This window comes from Arvicanthis niloticus, chromosome 9 (genome assembly GCF_011762505.2).
Source record: "Arvicanthis niloticus isolate mArvNil1 chromosome 9, mArvNil1.pat.X, whole genome shotgun sequence".
NCBI lineage: Eukaryota > Metazoa > Chordata > Mammalia > Rodentia > Muridae > Arvicanthis > Arvicanthis niloticus.
This window is the reverse complement of record NC_047666.1, coordinates 51,596,769-51,623,475: the sequence shown is the minus strand read 5'-3', so window position 1 is coordinate 51,623,475 and position 26,707 is coordinate 51,596,769. Positions and strand designations below refer to the sequence as shown.

Below are 26,707 nucleotides of genomic sequence, written 5' to 3'. Positions count from 1 at the left end.
CTGATCCAGCACCATGCTGAACAGTAGGTATGAGCTGCATTTAGACTTTACCTGACAGGAAGCCCTGGTGCCACCCCCATTTCACAACTGAGAAAACTGAGATTCAAAGAGGTAAATTGACTTGTTCAAGGTCACACAGTATATTAATAATAGAGTTGAGATTCAAACTGGCAGTGGGGCGGATTAGCCTCTTTGGCTTCTAGTAGTAGATAAAGGTACTAAAACTGGAAGAAGAGGTTGCTCCCCCACCTCGACCTCGGGACTTGGCTCCGGGCTTCACGATCCAGATGTTCCGATCCCCCTCCATGTCTATCTGGGGTACCACAGCCCGAAGCTGCTGTAGGATGTCTTCACAGCGCTGGACTTGGACCTCCAGGTATCTGAGTTCTGCCCCTTCACTGTATGGAGACAGTGAGACTTGTGGGGGGTGGGGCCTGGGGCCAGATGAGAGGATAGGATACTAGGATACACAGCCCCGCCCACCCCAGCTGTGCTCTAACCTGCTTGCTTGTGCCTGAGACACCTAACCTATCCAGACCACACCTGTCCCCAATTCCACATGCCCCCTTCATTCCCAACAAGGACAGGCAGCACTCAATGAGCCAAGCACCCTGGGGAGGACTTCCTATTGTTCCAGTTCATCCTCTCAGAGGCTGTTTAGGGAAGTATTAACTAGCCTTTCTTGGGGAAATGCCAGCTGAAGCTGGGGGTGTTAAGGGACTTTTCCAAGGCTACACACCCAGTAGTGACTGAGCCAGGGTGCAAATGCCTGACTGCTTCACCCAAAGGTGCTTTCAGAGGCTGACCCTCCTAATCTGGATTTAAGGCTGGCTGGCCTGGCCGTCAGTCCCTTCTTAGCCTAAATCTGCTCAGGCCTCACCCGGACTTGTTTCTCTCTCACCACACACACTCCCACACCACATATCCACTCGTTCAGTTACCGCCTGCCCTCTTCCACTGGCCTTTCTAGTGTGTGGTGCAGGGGCTTGAAACCAAGGCCAGCTAGGCTGAGCACACACTGTCCTCTGGGCTACAAGTTGAGTCTGCAGGGCCAGCTTCTGTGGGGTTTGCTCTCTGCTGCACCTCCCTCTACCACACAACCCCTACCACTTAGCAGGTGCTCTCCAAGTCAGCTGAATGGTTTGGCTGTGTAAGCTGGGAAGAATTTGGCATACAGGGGTTCACAGGAAAGGGGGACCCTGTTCTCTACAGGATGGAGAGTGTCCTCAGCTATAATTTATACACTGTTCCAGATGGCTACTTTGAGTAAACTACAAAGACGCCTCTCCTGCCTGGGTGCTGACCTCATTTTAACACCTTGACCTCCACCATAGTGCTCTTTTTATGAGAAGCATCAAGAACAAGAGTGGCCAGACATAGGGGCTCAGAGGGCTCTGGGGGAGCACGCCCTGGCTCAGAGGGCTCTGGGGGAGCACGCCCTGGCTCCTGAGCCAGACATAGGGGCTCAGAGGGCTCTGGGGGAGCACACCCTGGCTCAGAGGGCTCTGGGGGAGCACGCCCTAGCTCCTCATGAGCTTTCCTATAGTAAATCTTCATGGAGGCCCTGGGAAAGTGTCACCTAGGCGTGACAAGGGTACAGGGAATTTGAAAATGTCCATTCAGTATGATTTTATATTTAGGGGGGAAAACCATTTTGATGAAAGTTAACCTTCATAAAAGTTAGGTTGGTAAGGAATGGTCTTATTTTTTACTTTTATCATTTTAAAGTGTGTGTGTGTGTGCAGGTGCCTGCAGACTCCAGAAGCAGTAGGTCCTTACTTACACGTGATTAGTAGTTACACGTGATTGTGAGCTGCCTGACAAGGGGCTGGGAAACACAAGCAGATCTTTAAGAACAGTTAGTGCTCTCAAATACTGAGTATTACTTCAGCCCACATGGGCTTGGGTTTTTGATTGGTTTTGGTTTTTCCAGACAGGGTTTCTCTGTGCAGCCCTGGCTGTCCCCAAACTCACTCTGTAGACCAGGACGGTCTCAAATTCAGAGATCCACCTGCCTCTGCCTTCTGAGTGCTGGAACTAAACTGCCTAACTTCACATGGGCTTGTTTAAAAATGGAAGAGAAAGTCCTGATGTGGTGCTGAAGGAGTCACTCACCTGAGTACACCTGTGGGAATTTTCTTTTGGGGGAAGGGTTTGTGTGAGGATAAGGGCTTGCTATTAGCCCAGGCTGGCCTTGAACTTGCAGAGATCTCCCTCCCTCAGCCAGCTGAATGCCAGCCACCCTGTCTACTCTTATATGCTTTCTGAGGGTTTTATGTGACTCTGACTTTTGGGGGGGGGGGGGTTCTCAACGGCCTCTACACTGGAAATAAAAAGGATCTTTGATAATTCTTAGTTTAAGAAAGCTGAGCCCAGCCAGGCAGTGGTGGCACAAGCCTTTAATCCCAGCCAGGCAGTGGTGGCACAAGCCTTTAATCCCAGCCAGGCAGTGGTGGCACAAGCCTTTAATCCCAGCCAGGCAGTGGTGGCACAAGCCTTTAATCCCAGCCAGGCAGTGGTGGCACAAGCCTTTAATCCCAGCACTTGGGAGGCAGAGTTCATAGTCAGCATGGACTACAGATGGAGTTCCAGGACAGGCAGAGCTACATGGTGAGACCTGTTCTCAAAACACCAAGAGAGACAGAGAGACAGAGAGACAGAGACAGAGGGGGAGAGAGAGAGAAAGAGAGAGAGAGAAAGAGAGAGAGAGAATGAGAGAGAGCACGCCTGACAACCTGAGTTCACCCATGTTCTCACCAAGGAGAGAACAACTTCACAAAATTGACCTCTGACCCCTATAGCCCACCTTCGCTCTCATGCACACCAATTTAAACAAAAAGAAAGCTTACCTTGGGGCTAGGGTGTGGCTCACTTAGTAAAGCTCTTACCTAAACCTGGGTTCCTGGATTCTACCCCAGCACTGTGAAATGGTAAGTGGATTTATGCTTCCTGGCACTCAGGGAAAGGTATAAGGTAACCATGTCATCTTCTGCTGTTTAAGAAGACCCTACTTGTTTGCTGCAGCTGTGGGTCTCCTGATTCCATCATTTATCCAAAGTTCCTCCAGTCTGTTTCTTTTGGTTAACACCGCCCACTTGAGACCCTTAGTGCTGTCTGGCTAGCTGCAGGTCTCCCACCTGAGGGCTGTGCCCCTACAGAGCACTGGCTCTGGAGCCTGGCACACTGATAGGCACATGGGTGGTGTTCACCAAGTGCTTGCTACAATCTCTGACTGCCAGATCCTGTACCCCGCCTCCTGCCTTCTGCTACTCAAGCGCCTTTGCCCAAAGCAAGCTCCAAAACACCGCCCTTGTTCTTCCCAGCATTCTCACTCACACTAAAAGATTCTGAATTCTGCATCAAGGAAACTTGTTAGATTCATTATGTTTAATTCAATGTCTTCCAAATGTGACCGACATCCAAACCCCTTTCTTGTGATGTCTACTTCCTTCCTATGGGAATTAGCATCCTGTGTCAGGCAGTGACAAATGACCTAAGAACCAAATCTAAATGCCCAAGATTCCTATTCTGAGTGGACAGCACAAGCCTATTCTGACCCCACAATACAGTAAGCCATCCCACTTCATACCAGTCTCCAAGGTGGATGCTATTTTAAAATCTATTTTGCATTTAAGAAAAAGTATGTTTGGAAAGCTCAGTGCTGTTCCTGGGGTCATAGACCTGGGGGGGGGGACTATGCTATGCTGAGCTGGGGGGGACTATGCTATGCTGAGCTGGGGGGGGGACTATGCTATGCTGAGCTGGGGGGGAGACTATGCTATGCTGAGCTGGGGGGGACTATGCTATGCTGAGCTGGGGGGGGAGACTATGCTATGCTGAGCTGGGGGGGAGACTATGCTATGCTGAGCTGGGGGGACTATGTTATGCTGAGGTGGAAGAAGTGGACTGGACTCTCTGATGGAGCCAGTGGGAGCCTCTGAGGGTTCCTGAGTAGAACCATCCAGGACAAAAATAAAAGAGGGGGATGGGGTGAGAGGGCTTGGGCTGTACCAGATCTCCATCTGAGGGTGTGACTGTAACCCCAGCCCATGTTCAGAGCCGTGCCCTGTACAGAACTTACTGGACTATTTGGTAGTAGCGCTGAAGGAACAGGGACCAACCGTCGGGGTCAAGGTACAGCGGGGCGTTGGGGTCCTTGTCAATGTCTTTGTGGGCTATGCTGCTGAGGTGCTCCTCACATGCACTCAGAGCCTCATCCACAAAGTCTGAGGACACTGTCACTGGTTTCTTTTCCTGTTTCTTGGACTGTGTATCTTCTGTAGGGATAGAAGGACCAGTAAACAACCCATTTCAAAGCAGATAATACGACACATGCCATCGTCCTTTGCTGACCTGAAGACTATCACTTACCTGAGGCCCAGAGTGAACTCGATCCCCAGCCACCCTGGGACATGCCCCTCAGTCACCTGAACCTGCTCTAAATTTCCCTGAAACCCTAGCATGTCGTCCCTGCCCTCCACTGTGCCTACACCTCCCACACAGCTGGGCTTCCGTGTAAATGTCACCAAAGTCTCTAGAGCACACCTACCCTAGCACCCACCTGCAGTTCTGTATCCCTGGACTCTCTGACATATCTTGGCCCTATGATATGGCTGGAAACATTGGTGAATCCAGGTACACATGAAGCCAAATCTGACATAGCTTCATACACCCCACCGGATACTTGGAATCCTAGCAGATATCTACAGCCCGTAAGCCCCAAAGTGCTGATGCACACATGCAAATGAACCACTCAGCTGCAAGTGATGCTCCAACCCCAGCTCAGAGGACCTGATGCCAGCTTAAGACCTTGGCTCAGCCTTTTGCCTATTTAAAAACTGACATGCGACCAAGCCCTCAACTGCCCACCTACAGCCTGACACATACTTGAGCTCACAGAAGTTCAAGTGCAGGGTCTCTGGCCACAGAGGGTCTCCTGTGGCCCAGGTTCTGGCACATAACAGTCTTTGGTACCTAATCTAGGTCAATGGCAGCAATCAAGTGCATGTGGGGAGTTCCTCTGGAAGGGTCAAGGACTTTTTTCCTTCTAGTAAAGCTGCCCATTCCTTCCCAGACTCCCTTGACCATGGAGCCCCATTACTGTAGAGGGTGGGGGGACATATAGATTGGACCAGCATGCAGAGGATTCCTGTGCTCCTTCCCCTCCCGGATGTTCCCTATGTGCAGGCACAGGGTCTCTTGGGAGGCATCTGTTCATTGCTGTTTTCCTGTGCGTCCTCCCCTGAGATCGTGAAGAGGTTCTCACAGGCAGGGATGAAGTTGCATGGTCTCAGTCTACCTCTCTAAAGTGGTCAATCAGATCCACTAAAGGGCTGAGCAGTTAATAAATGACAGGTGTGGGGTAAGGGCAAGGGTAAATTTCAGGATGATAGGTGGTAAACACAGGATGGACAAGCAGACAGGAAGATGGATCTGTGTGAGGGCAGGAAGAAGGTGGGAGTGGACAGACGGATGTGACATGGTAGGCAACTGAAGGGATAGGCAGGGGGTAGCCAGGGAGGAGGACAGATGAGGGAATGAATTGATGGGGGCTGGGTAAACAGGTGTGAGCGATGTTCACAGATTGGAAGAGGGACAGAAGGGCTGGGGGCAAAGGCTGCAGTCTGGTCATAAGTCTTACATGTGTAGATGAGGGAATGAGAGGATGGCTGGGCACATACCTGTAGGAGTGGAGAGAACCATGGCACTCACCTAGGGCCTCTTCCTCTCTTGCCTGGATGGAGATGGGCTGTGATTTCCCTTCCAACTTCACCACCAGCTTGAGAACGTTGCGGGCAGCTGTCAGCCAGAAGTCCTCTGCTCCCAGGCAGGGATACCCTGCTCAGCCCCCAGGCTCCAGGCCTCTCCTGGTTCTGGAACCTCTCCATGGCTTGCCCCATTTGGATCCAGAACCTCATTTACCTGTCTCACTCTAGCACCTGGCTCCTCTCCTCTCTATTAACCATCAGACCCACAATGTGACCAGACTGCCTTCAGCAGTGGCTGGACCAGGTTCATTTATTCCTTCCTTCCTTCCTTCCTTCCTTCCTTCCTTCCTTCCTTCCTTCCTTCCTTTTTCTTTTGACAGGGTCTTGCAGTTTCAAACTGTCTGGCTTGGAACTCACTATGAAGACAAAGATGATCTCAAACTTGTGGCCACCCTGCCTCTGCTTCTCCCCACTGTGGGGATTACAGATGTGACCACCACCCATGGCCCTCTTTGTCCATTTCTGATACTTATTCTAACCTGAGAATCAGACCATGGCCTAAATTCTATCTCAGGTTTGGGACATAATTTAAAAGCTGCCATCTGATCTGGTTCCAAATTTTGAACTCAGAACCCACATGGAAGCAGGAACCTGCTTTGCCTTAGAGACCCATAGCCTTTTGTGGAACCTGGTCTAGCCAGCAACTTATCTAGACTCCAGATAGAACCAACCCACCAACCTCTAGAACCTGCTATAGAGAACAAGCCTGTCTCCCTAGGCTTCTTTGGATGCCAGGGTTGGCTCATGAATGGAAGTCCCATTAGGAGGAGGAAAGGGCTGGGGTTACAGAGGAAAGTCTACGGAGTAAGTGAGGGCACGAGGGGAGACTTGCTCTTTTCCATTGTGGGACAGACAGCATGAGGGAGCCAGGCCTGGGATTGGAGTCTCCTTACCTATGAAGGCTTTCTGGTCATCCTCTGCCCCCAATCGGTAGCATCGTGGGAAGAAGGAGTCAGCATCAGCCTCATCAAACCATGGCAGATTCCGGAGGTTGAGACAAAGGCCCACCTATGGAGACAGCTGCTGAAGCACAAGGGGGGACCCAGAGAGTGTCAAGGAGCTCCCCCCCCCCCCCCCGACAGCATATGTCCAGACATTCAGGAAAATGGAAGACCCTGCCTAGAACCTCCAACCCACTTGCTAGGCCTGACTTGATAGCCATCTCCAGGTTTGCCCAGCTGAGATGGCCCCTGGTCCCTCCACTCACCCTTTCCCATCCATGCTCTGCCCAGGAAGCCTTTCTAGCTCAATGGTTCTCAACCTTCCTAATGCCTCAACCTTTTATATACAGTTGATGTGGTGGCGAACCCCTAACCCTAAAATTACTTTCTTTCTTTCTTTTTTTTTTTTTTTGGTTTTTTGAGACAGGGTTTCTCTGTATAGCCTTTGGTTGTCCTGGAACTCACTCGGTAGACCAGGCTGGCCTAGAACTCAGAAATCCGCCTGCCTCTGCCTCCCAAATGCTGGGATTAAAGGCATGAGCCACCACCGCCCGGCCTAAAATTACTTTCATTGCTACTTTGTAACTCTAATTTTGCTACTGTGATGAATCGGAAGTGTAAAGATCTAATGAACAGGATGCAACTCCAAGGTTGAGAACCGCTGGCACAGGTGCTAATTAAAGCTTTCATCCTGAGCACAGCCTTAGACAGCAGGCTGTGCTGGCGCTCTCATCTAAAAATGAGGAAGTGGAGGCTTGGAGAGGTGGGGGGCCACTAGCCAAGAAACCCAGGAAAGACTCAATAAAGCCAGGAGACAGACATGCTCTGTCCAGGAGGTCAGGGCCCCTTTGTTCATGACAGATTCCATGGGAAATGAGCACACAGTTGTCATGTCAACACATGTCAGAGTTTGAGAACTAGATGTGTGTTCTCTGAAGAATCTTCTCTGACTGACAAGTCCAGCAGGAACCGGGGCTTCCTCTAGACTCCTACCTTTGTAGTGAAGGAGCCTGCACGGGCATAATGGTTTATCATCTGATCCTTAGAAAGAAATCGACAATCCAGCACGTCCCGCCGAGTGGTCCAGATGAGATAGGGGGTCTCATTTCGAACCATGCGGGACTGTAGAGAAGGGGAGGAGATGAAAACAGGGAGGCCAGAGGGGAGGAAGCTTCTCCCTGCCTTGCTACACAGAAAGGAGAGGAAGTGCCCAAAGTGTCCTCTGGACTCCCCCATCTCTGAGTATGTCATGAGACGTCGTGTGCTCCAGAGCATATGCTGGGTGAGCAGACAGCAGTCCAGCTTTCCAGCCTCCACTTGGCCTCGTGTCCCAAGGCAGTGACTAAGCTGTACACCACAATGCCTTGTTCTGTGACCATCAGTGATCTTCCCAGTAGAAGGACAATGACTCTGACCAATGAGAACACAGTATGGACAAAGGTTCTCCATGGACCAGACTTTTCCATCCTTCCTACAACTCTCAGACACAGGATGATTGCTAGCCAGGCTTTGTTCTTTGTTTTTAGAGACAGGCTCTTGCTATGTAGTCTGCGAAAGCCTCAAACTCACTAGGTAGCCCAGGCTAGCTTCTAACTCATGATCTTCCTGCTTCAGCCTTCCAAGTGCTAGACTACAGTACACCCCACCCTGTGCCTGCTTGAAACTATCATCTCTTTGTGTCAGGAAAGGCTGTGTCAGGTAGGGTGTGGTGGCACACACCTATGAGCCTGCCACTTGGGAGGCAGAGGGAGGTGTGAATCTGAGTTCCAGGCTAGCCAGGTCTACAGAGTTAGTCCCAGGACAGCCGCGGGCACACAGAGAAACCCTGTCTTTAAATAATAGATAAATAAATTGAAAGGGAAAAGGCCGTGTGCTGGCAATTCGTGCTGTGTCATGGTGAGCTGAGGTCTGTGGGTGTTTGTGGGGTCTGTCACTCTGGTGTTTCACTACTGCCATCTGTGGAATGCATTAACCCCACCTTAGCGGACAAAAGGATTGGACTCAGAAGACACTTAGAACAAAGTCCAAAATGGGTGCGGTGGTGCTTGCCTGTAACTGTAGCATTCAGGAGGCTTGAGTTCAAGGCCAGCCTGACCCAGCTGTGCCACCCTGCCTTTTTCATTTTTTTACAAAGATACTTTTTAAAACAAAAAAACAGGCTTTCTCTTGTCCTGATCATCCTGGAACTCTATAGATCAGGCTGGATTTTGTCCCCCAAGTGCTGGGATTAAAGGATCTCACTTGCCTTGGACCCTGCTATGACTGACTGTAACCTGGAACTAGGAGTTAAACTTTCTACGCCAAGTTTCTTTTTGTCAGGGTATTTTATTACAGAAACAGAAATGAAATGATTGCAGCCAGCTAGATGGCTCATCACATACTGGTGCTTGCTGCTGATCCCGGGAGTCATGATGGAAGGAGAGAATCCTCTGGCCTCCACATGTGTATGTGGGATGTACAGGCCCATACATATACACATATCACACAGAGAGAAATGGGGTGGGGGTGGCTAAGGAAAAGAAAAGGCAGTTTCCTGTAGTTCACCTAGTCTGGGTGGGGTCAAGCTCTGAGCACCGTCCATTCCCTCCAGCTCACCAGCATCTCTCAAGTTTTTATGTGGATATTTCCATGTATAGGAGTATATGTTTGTGTGTGTGTATGTGTGTGTGTGTGTGTGCACGTGGAGGCCAGATTACAATCTTGAATCCGCCATCTGCTTTGGCATTTTTGTTTGGTTTGGTTTTTAAGAGTATATTTGTTTTTATTTCATACATGTGTTTTGTCTGCAGGTATGTCTGTGTACCAAATTCATGCAGTACCCAGGGAGGCTAGGAGAGGGTGTCAGATTCCTTGGAACTGGAGTTATAGATGGTTATGAGCCATCATGTGGTTGTTGAGACTCAAACCTCTGGAAGAGCAGCCAGTACTGTTGACCCATCTGGTTTTTTTTTTTTTTTTTTTTTTTTTTTGGTTTTGTTTTTTGTTTTTTCGAGACAGGGTTTCTCTGTGTAGTCCTGGCTGTCCTGGAACTCACTCTGTAGACCAGGCTGGCCTCAAACTCAGAAATCCACCTGCCTCTGCCTCCCAAGTGCTGGGATTAAAGGCGTGTGCCACCACTGCCCAGCTGACCCATCTTGTTTTTGCAAAGGGTCTCTCACTGGACTGGAGCTTATGCAGGACATTATGCAGGCTGGCCAGCAAGCCGTCGGGGTCCGCCAGTGCCTGTCTCCCCAGCACTGAAATCGCAAGCTTTTCACCACTACCCCTGGCATTTTACACAGGTTCTGGAACTTGAACTCAGGCCTTCCCTTTATTGAAGGGTGTGTATCACCTGTGCTTGTCTAGTGGCTTTTAAAGCCATTTCTTACAGTCTTCATCTGCCAAGGGCAAAGGATAGAGATAAGCAAAGTAGTCTGTATTTGGTGGGAACACCGTCAGTGCCACCTTGAGGATGTGTTCATCCATTCTGAGCCCCACCGAGTCCCTCACCACTGTGTGCAGACCTAGCCAACCACTGGAGAAGCAATCAGTTTTCTTAGACTGGAAGCTGGGGTCCAGAGAAGGAAGGACACCCAACGAGATGTTCTTTCTCTGAATAGACGCTTCCTGCCAGCCCCCTGTCTTGTACTGACCCCCAGAGTCCTCACCATCAAAGCATGTATCCCATCTAGGTCATCAAATTCCAGGAAACCATCCAAGTCCAACAGCTGCGACTCCCGAAACATCTCATTCTCTTCTTCATCCTCTGTGGATGTGAAGGATGACTCATGGAACTGTGTCTGTGCCCTGCAGCCCTTTAAAGTCTCAACCCTGGTCCAGTGGGAAGCAAAGGAGAGGGACTAAGAAAGGACAGCTTGTGGACAAGGAGGGACCTACTCACCATCCTCCGTAGCATCACTATCACCCAGCATGGAGCTATCTATATCCTTCTGGGGTGCTGGCAGGACTGTGCCTGGGGGATGCACCATCTTCTTCTCTACCCAGCCCCTCTGGCGCAAGAGACACCGGATCACTGGGTATCGGCCATGAATCATAAAGATCTTCTTCTGCTGTAAGGTGAGAGGCAATAACTTGCTTCAGCAACAGACATGTTAGAAAGCAATGGTGAACCAGACAGGATGTCTGCCTTCAGGGACTTTTGATAACCCAGTAGGGGGCAGCTTATAAACAAAAAGGAAAACAAACACGCACAGCTTATAGTTACTGAGTACCTGTTACGTGGTAAGCAGTAACATGTACGAGTTAGAAACAATCTGCATTTTAATTACATGCTGGAGGCACACAGTAGTCAAGTGACAGAGCAGAGATTCCTTCCTTTCTGTTTGACACTGGGGACTGAGACCAGGGCCTTGTACATGCTAAGCATACATTCTAACACTGGTATTTCCAGCCTCCAAAGTAATACATAGTCAAGGCAAACCAAGAGCAGGCCATGAACACAGAGCTGAGCCAATGGCAGTTTCAGGCAATGTGAGGTAGCATGTGCAAAGGTCTGTGCAAAGGTCCAGACGCTAGCTAGAAGTCAGAAGGAACCGAGAGGCCCAGGAGAGTGACATCTGGAAAATGAGAGCTCCCAAGATTATAGGGAGTGTGACTGGACTGTGGAGAGCCCCACAGACCTTAAAATGTGGCCTTGCATCTTGTATAAGAGGAAAGACAATAGGATAAGGGAGGAAGTAAATAGAGGCTTTGTAAGTTTGCATGCAACTGCTTGGAGAATCCATGCAGGAGGGGACAGATGCAGAGGCGATCCTCAAAAGGCTGCCATGGTCTGAGGGACTGCAATAGTCAGAATGAAGGGGGTACCATGAACACTGGGAGGAGGTGCTAGGCCTGAGACTAATTTTGGAGGTGTGGATATTTGCTGATGGATGGAAGAAACTGGAAGAATGGATTTCTGGTTTCTGAAACAGAAATGGGGAAAATTGGGTACCAGGAGGATGTTTGAGATGCAAGTGTGAGATGCTGGCAAGCTCTCTGGGTGGAGACAGCCAACAGATGGCTGGATCTCCAGGGTTGGAGAAGGGGATGGGGAAGTGGAGGCAGGAAAAGGGTGGTACAGAGCATGGTGTGACCTTGGATTCTCAAGCTCAAGGAGAGAGGCCTGTGGAGAGGGACCCAGGGAATCATTAACATCTGGGAAATTTTCAGAGGCAGAGACCAAGGAGCAAGCAAAGGAGCTCAGTGTGGAGCCAGCCAGTCAGCCATTCAGCCAGGGGTGAGGTGTGGAGCCCATTTGTGGCATACAGTGCTTCAACCAGAGAAAGCAGTTTAAGGCTTTCAGGACTTGGCTGGGCACCAGCGTTGAAGATGAGAGTAATTTGCAGTAGGAATGGGATAGAAGACAGGGAACAGGGCTGAGGGGGCTAGGGAGTACATCCCGGGGTAGTGACCATTCAGCCAAGACTACGGGCCTGAAGAGAGACTGAGGATGGAGGTGGAGGACACTTACAGATGTATCCAGATATGTGTGTGTGTTTGCCTTTAATGGATTTATTTTTTAAGGATATGACAAACTAGTAAGTGAAGCCACCACCACCACTCCATCCCCTCCAACCTTGACGGCTCTCTCTACGTGGATTTTGGCGTTTCTGAGTCGGCCCATGTGATGAGGTCCCTTGTTGAGTCCTCGCCAGAGGAGTACGGAATCTGCAGAGAGATGCAGAGCAGGAACACAGAAAGCTAGAGGCTTGGCCCAGGGACTTCTCTGACTTCAGGTGCTCGGCCTCCCCTGCCCCCCCACCCTATATCTGGCCGCCCAACCTCCAGTGCATTTCAGGTTGCCCATCCTTTCCACCTTCGCGGCCTCTGCCTGCAGCTGATAGGGTGTCAGGGGTGGTGGGCCGCTCTGTGCCTCACCATCAGGCGGCGGCAAGGCATCAGGAAGGCGCTCATCCGGGGTCGGGGGGACCAGGGAGCAGACGGTTTCGGGGTTCACAGTGCCCAGAGCACCGGGCACGGACGACTCGCGAGCGCTGCTTAGGTGGCGCGCAGGCAGCGGGGTGTAATCCCCTTGGCCGTCGCCACAACTCGCCACCTCGGGCCTGGCGGAGGCGGGACCAGGCCATTGCTGCCTCTCAGACGGCCGGAACTCGGAGTTGCGTGCCCAGGGCCAGCGGGACGAGAAATTGGTGCGGAGCTCGGGTGGCTGCGGCCTCCGGAGCCAGCTGCACTCCGAGCTGCCCTCCTGGCGGTACCAGGCGGCCCCGGGCCCCAGCTGCTCCGCGCTCAGGAGAAGCGCCGCGCTGAGGCCCTGCATGCGCCTCTAGCCAGGTTCGCTCCCAGCGCCCTACAGCGCGCCTCATCAGCCCTTGAGCCCTCTTGGGCCCCGCCCTCTGTTTCCCGTCTCCTAGGAGACCGTTGCCAAGGCACAATCAGACTCAGGTGGAGGGCTGCGATAGCTGAGCTGTGGCCTTAGGGAAGTCGAATACGGATTTTTTGGATTTTTCGTAGTGATCTTGGCTCTGGACCTTACTTGCCGCATACTCTTGGTGTGCCAAGCACTGAGGATGGAAGAATCGAGCACTGGGGCTCCCATCTGAGTTCCTTATATGTGCCTTGGCCCACACACTAAGGCTCTGGGGTAAGGGCTGTCAAGTGGACCCTGATCTTACAGAGCGTACAGAGTGTGGAGAAAGCTAGCAAAAGAAATTAAAAGGTGCTGGTTTAAGCGCAGGGGAAAAGCAGCGAGCTGAAACTGGGAAAGGTCTTCCTGAAGGTAAGGTAGTCAGGGATGTCCTCTCAGGTGACCAGTTAAGCTGATGGTGGAAATGCAAAGGTGATAGGGAAGAGATGGGATCACATTCTAGCAGTGAATATTTAGAAGTCTCAGCAACTGCCCGGTAGAGGCTAGGGACCTTTCTTTTTAGCTGTTTTTCGAAACAAGATCTCTCTGTAGTCTTGTCTGTCCAGGAACTGGTCTGTAGACCAGGCTGTCCTCGAACTCAGAGCTCTGCCTGCCTCTACTGGGATTAAAGGTGAGGCTAGGAACCTTTCTTGGAGAAATTAAAGGCAGCTGGTGAAGCTTGAACCTGGTAAGGGCGGATCAGCCCTGCGGGGCATGGCTAGAGATGGCAATAAGATCTTTGGGGATACATAAGAAAGCCAAGGCTGTGTATAGGATGATAAAGATAAGGTCAGAGCACAGTCTGCCTCTTCCAATAACTTGAAAAAGTAAAAATAAAAATCATTTTTATCAACTGAAGAAATGCAAAGATGTAGAAATTATACTTCATTCTGGCCAAGTCTGTAAGTGACCAAGGAACTATCTTCAGAACTCACCGAAAAAATAAATGTCAACACTCCAAGTCAGTACAAAACTTGTCTCAAAAAAATCACACAACATAGCCAATCCCAGTACAGAGTTCTGATCCCAACACTTTTGAGACAGGGTTTCATTTACCCCAGGCAGACTTTCAACGATTAGATTGTCACCATGCCTGTGCTGGGACAGAATTCATGACTTTGTGCATGCTAGACAAAGCAGTCTAGCAACTAAGCTACATGTCCAGCCACTTGGGCTTGCTGTTTGTGTGTATTGGGGTGCGAGGGTGTGGTTCAGAAGCATCAAATGGAGTTTTAGAAGCCAACTCTCCCAGTGTCTATTAAAGCAGTCCAAAAACCCAGCTGTCAGCAAATGTGCCTTTGGAGTGAAGGTAGTCCCCTCCCCCCAACCCCACCTGTCCAGCCAAACCCAACCACAGATCCCCATATATTGGCTAATGGGATTTCCCAGAAGAGAACTGGCTGGTTGGCAGCAATCTGGTCTGTTAGCGTGCAAACCTGGTTTTAGGGACTTTGGACCTTGGGGGATAATCCATGACAAAGCAGGGTTCTGGCTGGCTCACCGGAATAAGGATGTCTTTTGAGGGTTGAGTGACCAGCTGCCATTTCCTCCTGATCTCCCACCTCCAACAGTTACTACAAACTAGAATAAAGAAAGCCACGTACCACAAAGGACCTAACTAATTCAATACGGCAGGTCACAGAGGTAGTGTCATAAAGGCATGGTAACTGGTCAAGCTGTCCCCACCCCTCCTTTCTTTAACACTTATTCTTTTCAAAAGACCCTTCTGGGGGCTGGTGACATAGCCTAGTGGGAGGTTTGCACAGTATGCTCAAGGCCCTGGGTTCAATCCCAACACTGGAAAATCTCCCCGAACCCCAGCAAATATTCTGTTGCCCATCCAAAAAGCTCAGCACTCCCTGTCTCACACACACCCTTTTTATCTTATTTGAAACAGTGTACTTCCAGCCTGGCCTAGAACTCACAGTCTTCCTGTCTCCAATTTCCAAGTGCTAGAATTACAAGAGTGAGCCACCACACCTGGCTCAAGGACAAGTGTTTTTTAAGCTTTCCCTGATACTCTCTCCTGTAAGCATACTTACGGCCCCATACCCCCTCTTCCAACCAGGAACACCACTCTCACATGCCTGTCTGCAGACAGACCTCATTTTTCCTGTAACTGAGTTTTGTCCAAGTAAGACTGGATGTCAGTACTGATGGGCAGCACACACAAGTCACAAAGAAGGTAGAGAAATAACTACTTCACCCAGCACCTGTGTGATGGGGATAATGCTATACAGTTCACACATCTCTATGTAACAGGAAGCAGAGAAAGGACTGCTCACTTCAGGAGTGAGCACTATCTGATGGGACTCCCTGAGCATGTTCAATACTGTCACCATTCAACACCTGCTGAGTAACCCATCAAACCAAGACTTTTAGGTAGTGTGGGAATGCCTGCTGTTCCAGCACAGGCAGAAGCCTTCCTCCGCCTGCTTACAGAATGGGAAATGTAGAGCAAGCTATTTGGGGCTGTGGAACCTGTCTTCTTACCCACAAAGTGGGATCATGGTTTTTGGGTTTTCTGCAAGCCAGAATGGAAGCAGGATGTGGAAGCACGGCATCTCTGTCCAGGCAGAATCCACCTTCGGAACCATGGGGCCTGGCTGCAGGGAAGGACTCTGAGTTGGGGCCCTTGGCAGGGATTGATGACAAAATTGTCTGGTGGACTGCTCCAGACCCAAATGCCAGCCACAAGGCTCCAGGAAATAAAACCCACGCATCCTTTCGTACATGCACACAGAGCACAGACCTCATGCAGCCCCAAAGGGGCAGGAAGAGACTTTAATTAGGGGAAGGGGGAATTCATCAGAATCAGAGACAGTGAGCATGGGAACAGAGGAGCCTGAGCAGGCAGGACTCACCTCTGCACCTCCAGCACAGGCACTGTACCCAGATGGGGAAACCTTGGGGCCTCTCAGCTGGAAGGGTGTTGGATGGACACCAGGTGGCCCCTACCGCCAGAAGTTGGCCTGGCTTCTGGGCCCCAGCTCCTAGGCCTGCCCGGCAATCATGGATTCAGCCCTTGTTCCCAACCAATGCAGTGGGCATCTTCAGGCAGAACTCAAGAGGCTAGTAGAGGGTCCACACCACCTCTACTAGCCCAAGGAGGCTTTTAAGACAGCAAGAAAAAAAAAAAAAAAACAAAACTGTAGTCTGAAACTTCCCTCTCTCCCCACCTGGGGTGGCTTGGGGAAAAATAGTCGCCTTCTGGCTCCAGGCCCGCCCAGACCACAGCGACCAATAAGGTACAATCACTGGGGCCAGTCACAGCCACTGGAGGTGGAGGTTGGTTTTGTTTTGTTTAAAAAAAAAAAAAAGAGAGAGAGAAAGAGAGAGACAAAAAGGTTACAGTCTTCTACAAGCACAGAGTTTAGGTTTCAAGACGTTTTAAAAAAAAAGTCTGTCCTGGCCCAGGGGACTGAGCATCAGAAGCTAGCCAGGCCAGACACATGTGGCCATGGGGGCAGGTCCACTGCTGCCTTTCTGCACAGCTAGCAAGCACACCACACCACCTCCCGCATCCAATGCCCACCCAACCCAGCTTCCTGCTGCTGCTGCACCGCTGCTCCAGGGAGTGACTCCAGGACACCTTCGCAGACGCAGAGACACGGGAGGCCACGGGGGGGGAGGGCTGCGAGATCCAGCTAGATGGTTTAAAACTGTCAAAGAGAATGAACGACAGGCAATGAGTGGAGTTACTATATCCTGGTGAGCTGCTGCTGTTCAGCTGTCTGAGAACGAGGTTAGCCTTGGGCACTTCTGAACATACTCTTTCTTTGTGAACCAAACCCAGGTCCCCTAAAAGAGCAAAAAGTTCTCTTAACCACCAAATCATCTCTACAGCCCCATGAACATGCTCTTAATCTGGCCAGACTTTAGCAGTGATCTGAAGATACTGGCCTGAAACATTAGACAAAGCTGAAGAAATTAAGTGCTGAGGGCTTCCCCGTAGCTTGCTTAGCAACTAAACTGTTTCAGATACAGGCCCAGATGTGAGGGGCTGCAGGGCTCAGGGAGCCAAGGAGAGAGGGATAAGGTTTTATTTTAACTTTATGTTTAACTTTGGGTGATTGTCAAACCAGAACAGGCCTTAGAAGAGCTTTCTGATCCCCATGGCAGTACACACAATCTTAGCACTCAGGAAAGTGGAGGCACACATATCAGGAGTTCAAGGCTATCCTCAGGCAAAGTAAATTCAGGGGCAGCCTAGGTTACCTGTTTCCCCTGCCTCCTCTCAGGAAGATCAAAAGAGAGGAAGAGATAGGGAAGGAAAGAGACAGGAAGGAAATGCTTCCTGCCTTCAGATAGCCCCATGGTGCCAAGAGCAATCCTGGACACTATAAACTAGAGACTGCTCAATGACTGAACATAGCCCAAGACTGGGAAACATAATGTTCAAAGCTATGAATTAGTTGCTAACTTTGAAGATAACAGATGCCACTACCAAATCCAAATTTGGGAGTTCATGTGAACAATTTGTTCTGGCCTGGCCATACAGGCCTGCAATCCCAGCTACTACAGAGATTGAGGTGGGATGACTGCAAATTTGAGGACTCCTGGGACTACACAGTGAGATTTGAGCTCAAAATATAAATTAAAAGCAAGTTGGAGACAGAGACCAGCTACAGGGCTTAGGCAGAACAAGCAAAGCCCTGAGTTCGGTTCAATTCCAAGCTCCAGAAGAAAAAGCAGGACAATGATGCAGTAACAGGCTGCAGCTGCCTGGTAGCAATCCCTTTCAGAGGCAAGTGCTACCATGTTCCACAAAGCAACCTGGGCCACATGCACTACCTGCCTGAGAGACTGAAGCACCACCAGATGCTATGGCCCTATTGTGTAGATGGTTAAACCAGAAATCCCACTTTGTATTCCCCTTCTTCCAGTTAGTAGTTGGACACTGGCTAGGCAACTTCACTTCCAGAGCCTAAGACAATAAATATTAAGTTCTAGGGGCTGGAGAAACGGCTTAGTGAATACTGCTCCCTCTGGAGGACCTGACGTCAGTTTCCAGCATAAACATCAGTTAGCTCCTATAGTTCTAGCTTCAGGGGATTCTGATACTCTGTTCTGAAATCTGTGGTCTGTCTGTCTGTCTGTCTCTCCTCTCCCTCCTGCTCCCCCCCCCCCACACACACACATAAATTATAAGTGATTGAGTGATTTAAGCCAAATACTAAATTGTGACAAGCACTATTTCCCCTTGGTCAAATGAATCTAGTGGCCTTTATGATCGCTCCCGAAACTATGACTTCATAGTTTCATAGAGACATGGTTTCTATACCTGGAAGTCTCTGTGGTAAGAAGCACTGTGTGATCTTAATGCTTACGGCCCTGAAAGGTACATATTTACAGCACTCTCAGGTCACAGCTGAGGAAACCAGACTTAGTTGAGCAGTTCAGCAACATGCCTAGAGAAGGCAGAGAAGCCATGCCCCACACTTGGGTCTGACTTATGAGTATAAACAACATTGCCTGTGTTTGTTATATATGTGCTGGCCACCCACAGATAATTAAACCCCAGGGGAAGTGGGTTCATTTCCACTTTCAGGCTTCTGCGTTCCCCTGGGCTGGGTTTGTATGCACTAGTAGAAATAAACACTAGCTCTACCATGGAGGGATTGGACAGCCCTGAGTGGAATGTATCAACAAACCAGAGATTGTTAGGAAGGCAGGGGCATGTCCTGAATCTCTAGACAAAACGATGCTACCAGCTCCACAATGTAAACAATCCACCCTCTTCTAAGCAATGCAGGCCTTTCAGTTAGATGGCCCCAAGCCATGAGTAATGGGAAACATGTTGAAGAAACCATAGTGTGAGCCTGAAAACAGACACTGAAGAAAAATATTTAACTCTATTTAAGAAGTAGGCTGTCCTTTGGTCTCAGAAGATTCGCAGGCACTTTATCTTCCTCACTTGGGGGTTTGAACTAGGACAGATGGAGACTATGCAGAACTGGAATTTCCACCAGTGATTTGCCTCCCAGTCTTGGAGAAATAGAAATGCCTTCTGGCTTTCAAGGGTGAAATCTTTGGCCTTGTGCTTCAAAGTACCTGGCTATGCTCTGGGTCTGAGGAGACTCAGGACTATCTTGTGAGTGCCACCGCATTCCAGAACCCATAGCTTCTTCCACCCTGGCATCAAGAAGGGAGGGAGGCCCTACTCACATTCTTGAGAAACTCCTCGGCCACGATCCGAGCCCGGGCATTAACTGACAGTTTCATCTCACTGATCTCCTTGTCGATCTCCTCCATGAAGTGGATTACAAAGTCCACCAGTTTGTGTTTGTACATCTGCTCCGTGTGGAAGTTAGTGATGAGAAAGCTGATGTCATACCCCTAGAGAGGGAAGCCATCAGAGAAGGAAGACACAAGACAAAATTAGCCCCCAGAGACACCTGGTTGTCACATCTTTTCCCCCACTCACGGGCTTCCAACCGGCTACCATTTTCTCCTGAGCTATAATATTAACCCTCAGTCAGCAATCCAACTTTGACTTTCTTGGGTAGGTGGGGGTGAGGGTGGGGTATAGATGAGTGTGCATTTGTGTGTCTGCTGGACCCAAGCAACTGAACCCACTTCAAAAGCATGTGCCAGGTAAGATGTCCCCATAGCATAAAGAGCCTTGTATTTGAAATGAGCCAAGGAAATGAAGGGATCATAAATCTTATTTTAAAGACTCCAATTCAATAGTAAAAAACACAGAAAAAGTGACATGGAAAAGGATGGGACTGAAGCTGTTTGCTTCAGGATGTGTGAAGAAGAGTGAGCCCCAAGGTTAAAGTGAGGACAGGGAGCAAGGTGAAGAAGACCAGAGGCTAATACACTCAGTATGTTCAGTGATGGTCTCTGCTGCTCTAACATGGTGGCTGCCAGGTCACCAGGGAGACTTGGCAGGGAGTTTATGTACCTTTCAGTACCTTTACATACAAAGGCAGACAATAAGCAATTCACTGTTTGCTGTGGCATTGAAAGGCTGGACTTCAGTTGGTAGGAAAGTTTTTGCTTTGCCTTTTTCTGTTGTCTCCCCCCCCCTCACCCCCCTTCCTGACATGGGTGTGGTGGGCATGCTTACTCCCAGTGTGGAGGAAGCTAAGGCAGAAGAACCGTGAGTTAGAGGCCAGCCTAAGCACACTGAAATCACTCTTTTGTCTGTGACTAGGCCCAAGATTCTGAGGAGGAGGGCGCTGTAGACCTGCCTTCTCCAGGGCTTTTGTCTCCCTGCTACTTGGTACAGGCTGACTCCGCCCAGGCAGTGAACCCCTAAGCTAGAGAAGCAGCCTCAGCCTGCAGTCAATTCTACAGACCCAGGCTGTAGCACAGTAACTTGCCCAGAAGTGCAAGGCCTTGGGTTCCACCCCCAGTACTACAAAAATCAAACAATCTGGGTCCACCCACAGACAGAATCCTGGGAACTACAAATAATCAGAAGCATGAATCTCACCTCCACAGGTTTCCTTCGAAGGATAAAGAAGTTCTCTGCTCGCATCATCATGAAGCGCATGAATTTATGGCATAAAATCTTCTCAATCTCATCAGCCTGGCAACAGCAAACAGAGAAAGGCAGTTCTTAAAGTCAGCATGAATGTCCAAACTGCCCTGAGCCTGGTTTCTGGTCCCAATGCCTCCCCGAGTTAGCAGAGGAGGCTGAGAGGTTTGGTAGGAATAAAGACTACTGATCTTTGAATTACAGCATCTGCAGCTGAGGAAAGACAGATCTCCCCAGGGCCAGTCTACCTTAACCAGTATTACTGAGAGTGCATCTCACACCAGTCTTTCATCAGCTCCAATGGAGTCCACACCTGTATTTCAAACTTCCTGAACACCCTCAGGTCACCAGTGGCCTTTATCAGCACTGGTGGCACACACGACCTGGGTATCAGACTTCCTCAAGAGTATGTGCTTCAACATTATTAAAACCCAAAAACCCCCAAATCAACTCTCCCAATTACGCCTGCATTTGGGTACTCAGAGGCCAGCAGAGCTGCCTAGCCGCCTGCTTATTTGCCTTCCTTTTAACCCTGAAGCTCTCACAGGCAAGAAGCCGCTAATCTGATTTTTGTAACATTGTTTTGTTTTGACTGCTATTTTGAGAGTTGTGTGCAGTAAAGGGGCAAATGATACTCTTTTCCCATTTAGGATACATAGTTTCTTTCCGAAGTGGAAACAGAATATAGCTCAAATTTAAAAGAAACTTTAAATAACCACTCAAGTGATCCAGAGACAGAAAGGCCCAGGCCTAAGTGGTAGATACTTGGGAAACACTGCCTGAGGAAACACGGAAGAAATGGAAATTTTATCTTACACTAGAACTGAACAGAAAGCTTAGAATGAAACTCAAATATTTCTAGTCGCCTGATTTCCAACAAAAGCACCAAGGTCACAAAATGGCAACAATTTCGCCAACAAATTTTTCTGACAACTGGACATTCTAATGTGGAAGAATACCAGACCCTGATCTTCCACCATATACAAAAATTAACTCAAGGTGGATAAAAGACCGACAAGTAGGTCCTCCAACTAGGAAACTACTAGAGAAAATACACAAAGAAAATGCAATGGCATTTGTCTGGATGATTATTGTTAGACAGATCGTTAATTCTGACAGTTGTTGGCATTTTTCTTCCCTGACTCTGGAAGTCTCATCCCACACACTGCTGGCCTACACGGTTGTCTCTGAAAGACAAGCTAGAATTGGATGTCTGGGTGGGTTTGTTTTTTTATTTGAGAATTCTTATGTGCGTATGTGTTGTACCTTCTATTTTTAAATGAAGTGGCAGTTTCAGAAACTGACTATCAAACCAGTGCTGGAACTGCCCTAAGAGTACACAGTCATCGCCTGTTAGAAACCCTCTCTGCTCCACACCTCACTGACCCTACGGCCTTGCCAGGCCTATGACAGGGCTGCTGCTGTTTTATTCTACTGACCCACTTTTTGTTTTGTTTTTTAGATAGGGACTTACCAAGTAGCCCAGGCTAGTCTTGGGCTTTCTCTCCTCAGTCTCAGCCTTCCAGGTGCTAGGATTATAGGTATGTGGCACCTTACTTAGCTCTGTCTGTCTGTCCGGCCAATAATCCCAAGGCAACTCCTGGAAGCAGGCTCTGAATCTAGCTCTCTAACCATTCCAATGAGATCCCTGACTGTGAGCACTAAATCTGCTCCTCCCCCTCCCTGGTGACTTACCTGTTTCACAGCAATGCTGACCCGGACAGAATTGATGGAGCCTTCAATCAGAACCTTTTCCTTCTCATTCCTGCTGATGGTAACAGGCTGTAATAGGAGTTCTTTGCTACTCCTAAAAACACAGAATCAGAGAACCAAGCTGATGCCATTGACTATGTATTTCTAAAGGTCCTTGTGCTCTATGAACTGTCACTTGAAACTGCCTAGTACAAACTATGTATAGCAGGTAATAACACATGTATCTCAAATAATAACAGTCCATCTTAACATTGTAATTGTTTGAGTCATATAAAGTTTTATTAAGTTAAAGCTGAACCATATCCCGATCCCCAAAGTAAAGTATGTGTCTAGCATGCTCCAAGGACCTGGGTTGAATACCTAGCAAAAAAATACCTTTCTCATCTAATGTGGTAACATGGCTTATCTCAACCTCAAATTTACCCTCTCAAGAGAGGACCTGCTGTGTAGCCGAGGCTGGCCCTGTCCCTATGGTTCTATTGCCTCAGCCTCCCATGTGCTGGGATTAGCAGTCTTATATCATCTCCTTGCCAGATGAAATTTCAGAGGAAGAATATTTATTTATAAAATGAAAACCAGTCAAGAGAATACTACTTTCAAAATATGAAACATTTGGGTGTAAAAAGGTCTAAGTTGTCAGACAGTATTCTTCATCCTTACATTAATAAAGGTTTAGAGGTGTCATCTCTGGGAACTAAACCCTGTGATCTCTTCTGGAGCTGCCAGTGGGCTCAGCAATGTTATTGGAGACACTTCCCCACAGCTCTGCTCTGAAAGCCACACTTTAGGGTGGGTCTCCCATGGGTTTGAATGGGAGCTCTATGACCCTATTTTGGAAGTAGCCAAATCAGGAGCAGCTATTCATCTGGTAACAAGACAGATGTCACTCAGGGTATCCAGACAGTTGGAGAGCACAGACCCCAGCCACTCTGCACAGGGCTTATCCTCAGGAGCTGTTCTCGGCTCCGCTCTGACCTTCTCCTTCCCTACCTGACTTCGACCTCTGGCTTGTTGTGTCGTTCCACGACCTGGGAAGAGAAGTTTTCCAGGCAGAGGGCGGCCTGCAGTGTGGCCCGCACGGCACTAAGGTAGGGGCGGAGAGTGGCAGTCTGCAGGAATAAACCCAAGACATAGGATCAGAATCTGCCTCACCAAAACAAAGCCAGTCGGCACATTGCACTTCCTATAGAACAGGCAGGACTGAAGGCTTCAGGCATGGCTGTCACACAGGACAGATTACAGCCAGTCTTCAAGATGCAGACGAGTTAAAACCTAGAGCAGTGGTTCCCAGCAGCAAATAATTTGGCTTGGCAATTCACAAAGTTTGAAGAAAAAGTTGACTGTCATGACCTGGGGACAGGGGTACTATAGATATAAGGGGACACAAGCAAGACATGCTACCCAATATCCTGCCATGCACAACAGAATTACACAGCATCACCAGTGCCAAAGCTAGGTAATGCTGATCCAGAAGGATCCATATGCCTATCTGCTTTCTAAACTGACAAGTGTATCAATGCATGTTGTGACCATGCTGGGAACTCAGATACATCACTTCTAACCTCAAATCGCTCAACTGAGTGAGGACCATAAGGGCTAACAAAGGGTAAAATATAAAATCTACTAGACTTAAAAATAATCTATACTGTCCAAAGAAATTGGTCTTGACCAGATTTAGGAGCAGGATGATTTTACAACGAGAAGTAGAACACAGTCATTCTCAGCAGAGTGGACAAGGTCAGCTATAATGACCGACTACATTATCTCAGTCATGGTTTCTCTCCCCTCAGGGTTTATCACATGCTGAAGCATCGCCTGCAGTCTTTCCTCCTCCTTGCTTAGGTCAGCCCCTCAGAGCTCAGTAGAGAAGGACTCTTCCTTCCTCAACGTGGTCTTTTTGACTTCCTCCTCAATGCATTTATTATAGTTTATGGTATGTTCACTTTACATATAATTCACAACAGAACGTTACATATTTTTTTCACTAGTTTGTAATTCTCACGGTCTACAGACATTAACTTTTATTCAGTTGTGCAGGTTGTAACTAGCTCAGTACCTCCTATACGCAGTGTCTTACAAATTTTCTGTACAGTAAATGAACAATCGAACTAACTTAAGCAGGGCTAGATTTACACAAAGAACATTAAGACTTCCCAAAGTGGCCGGACGTGGTGGCGCACGCCTTTAATCCCAGCACTTGGGAGGCAGAGGCAGGCGGATTTCTGAGTTCGAGGCCAGCCTGGTCTACCGAGTGAGTTCCAGGACAGCCAAGGCTATACAGAGAAACCCTGTCTCAAAAAACAAAAAAAAAAAAAAACAAAAAAAAAACAAACAAACAAAAAAAAAAAAAAAAAAAAAGACTTCCCAAAGTGGTAACGAGAGCAAGGTTTCTGTGTGTGAGAACTGCTTTAAATCGCACAGATCAGGCTGCAATGGCAGGCTGGGATACAACCCTAAACAGTCTAGAATGCTTTCCACTCAGTTTTTCTCTCAATGTAGCAGGAAGCACTGGGACTTTCTGAGGAGGAAGTTACAGTTCTACGATGCACGGAGGCTCTCTGGAGAATGGAATGAATAAGGAAGTGAGACTTGTGGCAGAGAAGAGGCATAGAACACAGGCTGCGAGTGACAGGGGAGACAAGCACAGGATCACAGGGACAGACAAACATCAGACAGAGTGGATAAAGACTAAAAAACAGTGGTCGCATAGCTCAGCAGTGGGTTCTAGCTACATACCACAAAATTTTACTTATGTCAACCAAGAAGAGGCAAAACTGGAAAGGCAAAATTAGTTGTGTGTGGTGGCGGGTACCACTGGAAAATTGATAGAATGTTCTCCACCTGAATTGTGGCTATCTGATTATTTTGTCAAAGTTCATTGAAACCAAATTTCAGATGGCCAGCCCTGTACTATTTACCCTTTAGTGGCTTGAAGAAATCATAGAATAAACTTGAATGCTTAAAAAACGCAAAGTCTCCTCAGTCAGACAGAAGGAAATGGCTTTCACGCCGAGGAATGAAATCAGTTAGGACATGGAACACAGGAGCAAGCTTAGAAAAATAGATGACTTGTGAAAAAGAGGGTCTAATTTCAAAGTCTCTCCCCTGACAGCATTCACGGGGGCACAACAAGCAGTCCAGCCTTCAGAACTCAGGTTATCAAAGCTGAGCAGGGAAAGCAGTAGGAAGAGAGGGAACTTGGAAAGAACAACTGCACGGGACATCCACAGATACCAAACCCGAGCATCCCCTGGAAGGGAAGGACCAGCGGCATTTACAAACATTAAAAACAACACGGTTCTGTATACCTAGGAAGGAGTCTGAATGGAGGCAACAAAGAACCTTCATTGGGAGCTGGAAGGCAAGGTTTCCAGGAGGGGCCAGGAGGTAATGAGGTGAAGTGGGCATTTGCCAAGGGGTACCGTGAGACCAAGAAGGGACGAGGGAAATACTTAGCGAATCTCTACCGTGGATGAAGAGGAGGCCCCGCTGCCTTCCTCAGCGGTCCTACTTCAGCTGCAAGCCACCACCACAGGCCTAGCAGCTCCGCCTCCTGCCTCCTCCGAACTTCGGGGAGAGGCCATTCATGCCTCAACCTGGAAGCCTCTGGGCCTGCTCTTGTTCAGAGAGCCTCCCAGCTCGCCCCTTCCTCCTCGCCTCGGCCCTCGCCCCACCCTTTGCCTCTCTATCCGCACCGTGGCCCCTCATGCCAGGGCAACCTCCGGCCGCAAGCCCTAGCGGCAAGCAGCATCTCCCCCAGACCCACAGCCTCTCCAGGCAAAACACAAGGATGCCCCCAGCCCCTGGTCCCTCACCATCGCGGGCGCTGTCTGGGCCGGAAAGCGGAAGTGCGGAAGTGCCCGGCCCCACGACGCCTGCCCTTTCGAGAGAGGCGCAGCCGCAGTCTCCGACAGCACTTCCGGGCTGGACCATCTCGGGCAGGACCGGGGAGGAAGAGCCGAGACATGTTCAGATCTGCGGGGCGATTTCACACTGGGACCTCTGGGACTTGTAGAAGACCTGCAGTGACACAGTAGCAGTCGAAGCCCCTTGGATCTCTACACATACCCCGCCAGCGCCTTTAGTGCTTGTCGCTTTGGTTGTAGCCTCCCCCGTGTGACAATAGTACAGCCCGACCTCAGGTTGGGCACCAAATTAGGACAGGCCGAACCGGAGAAGCCCGACGTTTCTTCCGGTGGTGCTCCCCTATCCTCTCCGGGCTCCTCCCATTAGCAACCCTAGGGTTCGGCCGGGTAGCCAGTCTCTTGAGATTTGGGCTCTGAGCCCCGCCTCAGCCCCGGGGTGCTTCCTAGCCCGGGACTCCTCAGGCCTAGCATTCCACTTCCCGGAGATTCGTAGGTGGCCTTAGACCCCCCACCCCCCACCCCAACCGGCTACTGTGGGCTGGCCGTGTCCCCGCCCTCGCGTCAACTGCAGGGGGCCCGCCCAT

General features: G+C 49.3%; 2 protein-coding genes across 15 annotated transcripts in view; both read right to left on the bottom strand.

Annotated features, from left to right (window-relative positions):
• Ttll3 (tubulin tyrosine ligase like 3) overlaps window positions 1-15,661 on the bottom strand; it is a 29,410-nt gene extending 13,749 nt beyond the window's left edge. For 3 of the 14 annotated variants that reach the window (XM_076940258.1, XM_076940248.1, XM_076940254.1), the window contains exons 1-9: window positions 12,473-15,661; window positions 12,267-12,358; window positions 10,590-10,758; window positions 10,357-10,454; window positions 7,703-7,831; window positions 6,662-6,776; window positions 5,713-5,817; window positions 4,082-4,277; window positions 250-434 (exon numbers count right to left, since the gene is read on the bottom strand). In XM_076940258.1, the coding sequence (XP_076796373.1) occupies window positions 250-434; window positions 4,082-4,277; window positions 5,713-5,817; window positions 6,662-6,776; window positions 7,703-7,831; window positions 10,357-10,454; window positions 10,590-10,758; window positions 12,267-12,358; window positions 12,473-12,968 (1,585 nt within the window). In that variant the 5' untranslated portion in view covers window positions 12,969-15,661. The remainder of the gene's footprint in view (window positions 1-249; window positions 435-4,081; window positions 4,278-5,712; window positions 5,818-6,661; window positions 6,777-7,702; window positions 7,832-10,356; window positions 10,455-10,589; window positions 10,759-12,266; window positions 12,359-12,472) is intronic. The other 11 variants (XM_076940250.1, XM_076940259.1, XM_076940255.1 and 8 more) reach the window with 7 other exon arrangements.
• A 147-nt stretch (window positions 15,662-15,808) lies between these two features.
• Window positions 15,809-26,315, bottom strand: Arpc4 (actin related protein 2/3 complex subunit 4). Its single transcript, XM_034511244.2, has 6 exons — window positions 26,073-26,315; window positions 23,248-23,366; window positions 22,240-22,351; window positions 20,500-20,595; window positions 19,224-19,394; window positions 15,809-16,717 (listed from the first exon to the last, which is right to left on the bottom strand). Exons 1-6 carry the CDS (start codon window positions 26,073-26,075, stop codon window positions 16,712-16,714), a joined length of 507 nt encoding a protein of 168 aa, XP_034367135.1. The 5' UTR covers window positions 26,076-26,315; the 3' UTR covers window positions 15,809-16,711.
• Window positions 26,316-26,707: the final 392 nt, after the last annotated feature.

Excerpts from the sequence above, each read along its gene's own strand:
- Arpc4 (XM_034511244.2), bottom strand. Across the intron at positions 22,352-23,247 it reads AAGCCAGAGGTCGAAGTCAG|GAGTAGCAAAGAACTCCTAT; the intron begins GTAGGGAAGGAG and ends CTGTGTTTTTAG. Across the intron at positions 19,395-20,499 it reads TTCGAAGGAAACCTGTGGAG|GGGTATGACATCAGCTTTCT; the intron begins GTGAGATTCATG and ends TTCCCTCTCTAG.